The sequence below is a fragment of the Diabrotica undecimpunctata genome, chromosome 7, assembly GCF_040954645.1.
Source record: "Diabrotica undecimpunctata isolate CICGRU chromosome 7, icDiaUnde3, whole genome shotgun sequence".
Classification (NCBI taxonomy): Eukaryota; Metazoa; Arthropoda; class Insecta; order Coleoptera; family Chrysomelidae; genus Diabrotica; species Diabrotica undecimpunctata.
In genome coordinates this window covers 32,323,332-32,333,043 of record NC_092809.1, presented here as the reverse complement: position 1 = coordinate 32,333,043, position 9,712 = coordinate 32,323,332, and the positions used below count along the sequence as shown (strand labels likewise).

General features: G+C 34.8%; 1 protein-coding gene across 1 annotated transcript in view; it reads right to left on the bottom strand.

The window, feature by feature from the left end:
* Positions 1–247: 247 nt before the first annotated feature.
* kz (putative ATP-dependent RNA helicase kurz) overlaps positions 248–9,712 on the bottom strand; it is a 49,092-nt gene continuing 39,627 nt past the window's right edge. Inside the window, exons 11-13 of the mRNA XM_072537016.1 lie at positions 6,981–7,297; positions 6,035–6,334; positions 248–410 (exon numbers count right to left, since the gene is read on the bottom strand). Coding sequence (XP_072393117.1) covers positions 319–410; positions 6,035–6,334; positions 6,981–7,297 — 709 coding nt within the window. The 3' untranslated portion in view covers positions 248–318. The remainder of the gene's footprint in view (positions 411–6,034; positions 6,335–6,980; positions 7,298–9,712) is intronic.

The following is a 9,712-nucleotide window of genomic DNA, read 5'->3' as shown; positions in this document are numbered from 1 at the left end:
CCCCACTGCAGTTACTTTATTACTTTAGTCCTTTACGTCTTATCTTGTCATCTTATGCTCTACAGTCTCCTGATACCTCTGAATAGCGCAAAAAATTGGAGTATCGGTAACTCACAATGCTTTGGAAACTTCTTGAACAGAAAAAATTGTTACACATATAAATTATACTTTTTTGTGTGCTTCCTTCATGGCCATTTATTTCTTATGGGAAGATAAAATGCAGATTGGGTTTAATCAATATATGCAATGCTTTAAAACTTTTATTGAAAATAAATTATATACAAAAATCTTTATAAATATACAGGTGTATATATAAACTTACGATTTTTCTTTATCTATCGGTGGCCACAATAACTGAACCTCTGCATGTGCTGATTCTGGCAGCCATTTCATATATTCTGATAATAAATCTAAAATTAAATAAATTTAATATGATATGAACCATCAATTCAATAAATTTAGGGCGTATACTGTTTTGAAATTTGTAAGAGGTGAATTTATGTGTGTTCTTTCAACTCAAGTAGAGAACATTATCTTGATAATACATGTATATGTATTAAATTTTGTTAATAAAGGTAAATAAATGAGAATTTGCCTGCTCGATTTATCAAACTCTACATTGCACTTTTTTATATTTGGATGGAACGAAAGAGTCAAACATTATTTCTCGCTGAGGCCAAACGTCTTTTTTCTATCTTTTAGTAAAAAATTATACTTTAAAATTTACTTGTTATATCTTAAAAGTTTGTAGATCATGTATAACAAATTTTGGTTATCACAGAAATTATTAAAATGCTTTTAAGAAAAATCTTTTTAGGTAATTTCACCTTCTGTAAATCGCTGCTCAAAATATAGGAAAACAATCGTTTGAACTTTCTAATTCAATAGAATAGCACTCAAACTACACATTCAAATAAGTAACTTCGATCCTGTAATAATTATTAATAAGTAATTAATTCTTTGGTTTTGGATATTAGTTGCTATTAATATTTTTCTACTCCAACAAAGTTTAGTTAAAAGGTTGGTTTGAAAGACACACCTCTCAATATTTAGAATTTATCTAAATATCATTGCCACATTTGGTATTCATATTTTCTTATTTCATAAGTTAGTTTTATATCCTTATACATTTGCAGTATTTGATTTTGTAGTGTGTGTAGTAATTTAATTAATGTTTTTTTCATGCAAACTGCAATAGTTAATCCTGAAAAACATTTTTAATGTAAAACAAGTGCGAGAAGTAACTGCTAATCATACATATCAATCACAATCACATATCAGTGCATTGGATGATGCGCCGTTAGAAAATTAATAACAAACTCAATGTGTGTAATGTAAATAAAACATTCATGAAACGGTCGAGCAACACTGATGAATATGACAATGTGTGATGTACAAGTTAGACAAAGAAATTTTATGTTATTTTAAGTAAAAATTAAAAATCGAGCAATACAAGGACCTTTAAGTGGCCTATATATGGCACAACTTATCGATAAATAAAGAAATTCTACAAAATTCGTATTACTGATCTTTTCATTTTTTGTCTAGTAATCATGAACAATACTCAGCATTGACCTTTCCATTTTCCTCTGAGCTATTTGCAGCGTTCTAGAAGTTGTAGCTGTCAATGTCAAAGTTTAGGCACCATAGGTCATCACAGGAAACACACATTGGTAACTGTTTTACGTTTTAGGGAAATTGGTATATCGCTTTTAAAGATGTCTTTGAGTTTTCCATAGGCTGCTCATGCTAGGTTTATTCTTCTTCGTAGTTAGCATGTTTGGTTGTCTCTTGTGATCTTTATTTCGTGTCCAAGGTATATGTATTTTTCCACCAGCTCTACTTCGTTGTCTCCAATATTGATATTTCCGCTATAGAGCGTTCCACTTTAAGAAAATAACATTAGGCTTATGAAGATCAGTGTTGCCAAAACTCTCAGGCATGCGGTTTACTAGATTGTCGATATATTTTTCGAATTTCCATTTTCAATTAACATTTAACTGTAAAGTCAGAACAACTGAAGAACCACAAAGCCTTCATATCATTATGTAGTCTCAGAGAACGTCATAAAATCGCTGACATACGCACACCGTATTATTTTAAGTTGCAATTAGTAATTAGATATATGCATTCCAAGCGGTCCGTTTATTTGCTTTTAAATTTTTAATAGCCAGCAAAGTGCATGATTTAGCTAAGCAATATTTTCTACTGATTTCTATGATTCATGGTATACGATATTCTTACCGAAAAACAAATAAACTGTCGTTACTATAATTAAAAAAAGGTAAAATAAAATTATCTTTTGTAAATACTATTTATTTAATTAAAATCATTTTCCCTACTTTTCATCTCTTGTTTCGAATGGGCACTTTTGGTCAATTACGTTAAAAAACATTAATGTAATTCATGTCTGTGAAAACGAAAATACAAATTATACAACCCTGAATCGTGCTTGTGTTCATCGTGGCATCGCTGCGCTTCTATCGTCCATAAGAAATACATGGCCCTATCTCCACAATGTTATTTTCTTAACGTGAAACGCTCTATAGGTACTAGGTTTGTCATGAATTTTGTTTTGGAGATGTTTATTTTAAGACCCACACTAACTGAAGTTCATGTAGCATTGTACATATCTCCTTGAGGTTGTCCGAGAACAAAACTATGTCGACTGCGAATTTCAAATTTGTAAATCTTCTACCGTCAATGTTCAGGCCTTTCTCTTCCCAGTTAAGTTTTTTACAAGCATATTCTAGTACTGCGGTAAATAGTTTAGACGATAAGGTATCACCCTGTCGGACTCCTCTGCCGATTGGGATATGATCCGTGTTTTTATGTAGTTTCACCGACATGGTTTCTTGTATGTATTGTAAATTAACCTTGTATATCGGTAGTCAATGCGGCATGCTTGTAGTGCTTCCAGGATTTTGTCAAATTCCTCCATGTCAAAGGCTTTATGGAAATCTACAAAAGCCAGAACGAGTTTTCGATTGTATTCGACAGTCTTTTCAATTACCGTTTTAATGCTCTATAGGTGATCATTTGTTCCAAATCCGGTACGAAATCCCGCTTGCTCTATTGGCTGGTAGAAATTAAGTTTTTTCTCACGACGATTCGTTACTATTCTTGTAAGGAGTTTGTATAGGTGACTAAGAAGACTTATAGATCTGTAGTTTTCTAATTCATGGGGATCTTCTTTTTTGTATAATAGAATTACCTCAGTATTGTGCCATTTGTCGGGTATATTACTGTCCAATAGACATGTTAAAAAGGTTTTTTATTTTTATTTTTACTATTTTATTTTTTATTTTTATTTATTTTAACTACACAATCTTCGCCTGGAGATTTGTTATTCTTAGCTTTTCTTATGGCTAGTTTTATTTCGTCTATTGTGATTTCCATTAGTAGTTCTGATCCTTGGTTTACAATGCCCTTTTTAATATTTCTGGTACTTGATCTTCTCTGCTATTTGCTGTATGTTGGCTTGTGTACAGCAATTTGTAAAAGTCTTCAACTATTTTAAGGGTTTCCTCTCTGTCGGTTGTAAGATGACCATTTCTATGTTTAATCTTCATTATCTGCCTTGTTCCCGTTCTTAGTCTTTTTCGGAATACTTTCATACTTGTATTGTTCTAAATGGTATGTTGGATTTGTTCTTGGTTGTCTTTTCGAGTGTCTTGTCTAACAGCTTTGGATATTTATTTAATTTTTGTAGTTCGTCGGCTTTAGTTTCCGTCTCGCTTCTCATTTCTCTTCTTTTTGCGTTCTAGGACAGAATTTGTTTTGACTTTCCAGTAAGGCATTTGTTAACTTATTATTTAAGTCGTTTATATTATTTTCTGTTTCAGGACTACTAAGTATTTCGGAAATACATTGTTGAAAACTATCTACATGTGATGGTTTCATGCATGCTTGTGATTTGTTCTTCTTTTTAATCATCTTATACCTCCACTTCTTTAAGCTTATTTCTATTTTACTTCGTACCATTCTATGATCGCTACGGGTAACAAATATGTTTAGAACCGTGATGTCTTTAACGGTGTGTTTTTTGTCCGTGATAATAAAATCTATTTCGTTTTGAGTTTTTCCATTAGGACTTTGCTATATCCATCTTCTCTGTGGTTTCTTTTTGAAAAAAACTGTTTATTTAGAATAGTTCATGTTGCAGCATGAACCTTAGTAGTATTTCGGCACGTTCATTTCTACCATTAAAGCCAAAGTTTCCCAGTGGTGTTTCTGTAGGGTTCCTGTTTTGGCGTTAAAATCACCACATATAAAAGTAAAATGTCCTGTCTTTAAGAGCAGCTTCGATAGCATCATAGAATAGATCCACTTCTTCATCATGGTCTGTTGTTGGTGCACAACAACAATGGTTATTCGATTTAAGAGTAAGACAAATCACTCTTGTGGAAAATTTCTTTGGTGATACTATACTTGTTTGGAGACGTTTGTATATAATGAAGACGGTTCCTCCCAAGGGATTATTGTCGTCACCTACGTGGTAAAAACTATGTCCTGGGTTTTGTTTAATTAAGTGTTCGCCACATCTTCTCACTTCGCTGAGACCGACTATGTCCCACTTTATGTTTTCTAGTTCGCACTCAAGTTCAGTAAGTCTTTAATCGGATAGTAGGGAACGCATTATATGTTCCTATATAAAGTGTCGTCTTATTCGGGTAACTTTTTCGTGTCTTTGTCAATTTTTTGTCCCCAGACTGATAATTTATCAGTGCAAGATTCTGGAAATAATTTCCTACTTGCTTGAGGGATTTTAGTGTTTTTATCTGACATTTTCGTGAAGGGTATTTAGCCTTTAAACACCACGCTGGCTAGACGTGTTGGTGTTTGTTTCAGCCGACCATTCTGGGTACGACGCTGTTTGCGGCCGCCCACTCTGGATCAAGTTCAATGCTGAGTTTATCGCTTCGTGACCGAGTTAGAAATGAAGACTTAAGACGAAGAACAGGAGTTACCGATGTAATTTCCCGAATTGCCACACTGAAATGGAACTGGGCCGGACACGCGAATCGGTGATGAAAGGTGTACGAAGAGATTGCTTGAGTGGGGGCCAAGGTTAGATAAAAGAAGTAGAGGAAGACCCCCTACTCGTTGGACTGACGATCTCAAGAAAATGTCAAGAAACTGGATGAAAAGTGCTCAAGATAGAGCACAATGGACAAAAATGAGGGAGGCTTATGTCCAGCAGTGGACGCAAGGGCAGGGTGATGATGATTCATAAACAAACAAAATCTTTTGCATATTCCACATTGGTCCATATAAAGTTATATGATAAAAGAAGTCGACCGACGAAACGCGAGGAGATTGGTTGCGCCACAGTCACGCAGGAAGCAAATACACTAGCCTGCTTATGTATGGTAAAGCCTATATTTGTAACCAAAAGAAAGAAAAAACACTAAATAATAAAAGAGGTAAAAGAAATAAATTATTACTCACAATCAATTTAATTTTACTACCCAAGACGACCGGTTTCGCTTTCTAAAATTTGCAAAGCATCATCAGGTCAGTGGTACAAAGTAAATTAAATGCTGAAATTATAAAACGCCCATATTAGGGTGCTGTCTTATAAGGATATACATCAAAAAAGTTATAGATCAAAAAAGTTATAGTAATTATGCCAATATTACATGTCTGTGTTTATTAATAGTTACAACATTGACCGAAGATCACCCATTATCAGCAATACGGGATAGTTTAAACTATTTTTCACCAATCACTATATAAAAACTCTTGTACCGGAATGTAAGTAGTATTTTGTTTATTTCTAATTTATTACAATTCAACAGATTTTTTTCTCTTACCAATTTGTGGGTTGCTACTTTGTCTGCTAAAGCAATTTTATGCATGCAGACATGTAATATTGGCATAATTACTATAACTTTTTTTATCTATATCTTTATAAGACAGCACCCTAATATGGGCTTTTTATAATTTCAGCATTTAATTTACTTTGTACCACTGACCTGATGATGCTTTGCAAATTTTAGAAAGCGAAATGATTTCACTAAATAATACTTACAACTGGGCGTTGCACTCCATACAGCTATCACACTCTGCCTAGAACAGCATCCTTTACTTAATAAACATTTCAAAATAGCTTCGGTTCTGGGCTGTAGCTTGGACCAGCTTTTCACCATAATATTTGGTTGGCTCAACAATATTTTAGAGTACTTCTGTAATTTGATAAACACTATACCCTCAAGAAAAAACTTGGCGAACCACTTGAAACAGTCAATAGTTTCGGGATAAACGATTTCTATGTTGGGTAACTGCCAACCTTGTGATCCGAAAGAGCCAGTAACTGTACAGTACACTTTCCCTAAAACAAAGAATATTGATGTATTGGTTTAAGCTACGGTAAATTATATAACACTAATTGATTATATAATACTAATTATATAATACTAGAATTTGGCTTCTTCAGGGCTCAAAGAGAATAAATTATAATGAGCTACCATATATTATCTATTAAAAACATTATTGATCTTACCATAACTTAGAATTGTAGAGTTAGAATATTAAAAAACTTTGCTAGTAACATAATGGTGTTTTTTGTAACATCAGAAGGAATAAAGAAGGTAGATCAAGAACAGACGAACTAAATGAAACCAGCTCATAAATGGCATGGCTGAGAATAGAGTAGTAAAAATAGTAGTAAAGTTGAAAGAAAACGATGGTTAGAGAATCTCTGAAACAGAGGAATAACCCGAAGGACGAACGGGATTACATGTATACAGAAAAGAATAAGATGAAGACTTTAAATTTTTGTTATCAGTATGCGACGCACAGATATTTTTAAGATCACAGACGATAAAATGTAAAATACCTCTACCAATCTGCAAATCATATAATTTTGCTTCGAATTTGTGTTCCCATACTCGTAAAAGTAGGAATGATAGTATACACCATTGCCATATTTAGCGTTCGATTTCCCTACACAAACATTTAAACCTTAATATACTGACCTGTAGTTGAATTATACCTTGGTTCCGGACTTGGCAAAGGCTCTGATAAATTACACAAATTAGGAACATAGGTTGCTAACCATTCTGGTTCTATAGCTGTCACACCCCTCATGTACATTTTATTTGTCTCGTAAATTTCCTGGTATACTACAAATTCTGGTAAAGATTTTTTCAATACTGATCCTCTATGCAAGAATACAGGCTCTTCCATATTATTGGCATTGTAGGCGTATTTGAATTTTACATAATTTTCGTTCACTTCTTCGGGTAAGATTTTCTTGGCTACTTGGTCGCCCATTCCAGAGAGAAGTATTTGTCTTAAAAGAAACAAAAATTAGGGAAATAAAAACAACATACAAAAACTTGAAGTGTATGGTAATTCGATACATTTTTAGCACTTATTTTGGGGAAAGTAATATTCTCAAACGATCTATTACAATATGTACAGCTACGAGAAGATATCTGTCGAGTACACAACTAAGGACTGGAGTTTGCTCCCGATACCATTACAAAAATTTGTAGATTGTAGATTACTATATGGCGGTATATAGTGATATTCAAAAAAAGGCACATGTTGTGTATTTGGTTTATTTAGAATTGACCGCTAGCATAGTAGCTGAAAGTTAAGTATCAGCCATCGGAATACGATACTAAAATAAGTATTAGTAATTGTTATCTACTGTTCAGATGGACTTCACCAGTCACTGCTTTATTGATACGATTTAATTCACCAACTTGTTATTGCCTGCTCCAGCTTTTACACACTGGAATGTTTAGCCCAATCTTTAAAAGTTATTAGAATAACTTACATATTCATAAAACACTACTGTGTTTAAAAATAATATTAAAACATAATCATTAAAAGAAACGATAATAACAGCTTTTATTTAATACTTTCATTCTCAAATTTCATTTAGAAATAAAGAAATATATTTGAAACCATAATAATAATAAAGATCTGTGGTTTTTAAATAACTATCAAGAAAAAATATTAATGCAATTAAATCTAAAACAGAAACACTAGTTTAACAAAAAAATTATATTGGTAAATATTACTTACATACTTATATTTTTAAAATTATTTCCAATAATTATGCAACCAATAATACACGAAAATTGTAATATAGTGGATATCGATGGTTAATGTCGAATAAAATTTACAACTTTTTAGAAGAGTGAAAAATCGTCGATGCTTAGTAAATATTTTTTCTTTCTTAGTATTTATTTAATTATTCGTTTGAAGAAACATTCACGCAGAACATTCAGAACAACATTTTCAACACAAATCTTCATAAAACTAAATATGGCCAATTTTTAACCTTTCGACTAAAGATTTCGACATTTAACCGTCGATATATATTCTCTTTCTTCTTCTTCCTCAGCTTTTCCCTTTTCAGGAGATGCGGTTCCGTACTCTTCTTCGCCACTAATTTCTGTCAATCTTGATATCTTCATTTAAACCTTTCTCTCTCAGGTTCTCTGCCACACAGTCCTTCCATGTTCTTCTCTACCTCTCTTTCCCTCAACTTCTAACAATATGTCAGAAAGTCATAGTTACGACCGCCCCAGGGGGGTCTGGAGGACAAAGTTCGACTGTTCTATTTTACGAGACGGGGCGGTCAACTCCAGTACTTTCAGCTTGCTAGCAAAACCGCCATTCCACCCCTTGCCGGTTACACCAGAGCCCAGACCCATACTGTTAGATAATCGCTTGATAGCCGACACAGGAAGGCGGCATCACTACTTGGATTGCATTTCCCGGAGCACTATGATCTTAAACACTACGCGAACTTCTGGTCTAGGAGCAGACCTATCGCACGCGTCCGTGATGACAGGATACATCTGTCCGTGATGACAGGAAACAACACAAATGGATAACGATTCCCTCCCCGGGGAAAGGCCTACGCTACCGTTTGGGTAGCATAAAGGGTATTGCCAACTTCCGAGAGATCGTCTAGGATACTAAGAACGCAACCCGTTGACCAGTGCATCTTATGGACTGATCTCGCTTCTAGTAGCCCCCATACCGACTACCGACACCTCAAACGACGCCGCGTTACTGTTTCTACACACAAGACTTAATAACTAGATCGCACGCTGTGCTCGTTGCTGCGGTGGCGGCACCTCTAGCGTACTAGCACCTCTAGCATACTAACTCACGTTCCATCCCCATTGCTCCACTTTTACGATTGGTAGGAACCAGCACCCTATCAGTATTCGGTTCGTCTTTTTGCTCCGAAGAGCTACTTGGACACGGCCGCTGCTAGACTGCCGGACATCCCATAAGTCGCCTCTTACCACTGGCAGGGACCAGCACCATAGCGGTATTCTTTTCATCCGTTCGCTTATAGGAAGCTACTAAGATTAGGCCACAAGCTAGGCAGCCGATCATTCCACGTTCCACGTAGTTATCATTTCTACATCTGGCGTGACCAAACAATTGCAGTCTTTGTTCTTGATCGTTTTTTGAAACTGTAGTCACTCCGGCTCTTTGCCTAATCACATCGTTTCTGGTATTGTCCCTTCTAGTCTTACCCAACATTTTCATTTTAGCTACCTCCATCTTCCTTTCCTGAACCTTCTTTACAGGTCACACTTCACCGTCATACACCAACGCAGTGTCTCATTTCCGTTATGTAGGAGCCAACGTCTTTAAGTTCTCCTACTCTTTCTAGTTTTCCCCAAGCAATGTCTTCAACCATTCCTGTTCCTCCCAACCACATAACCGCGTT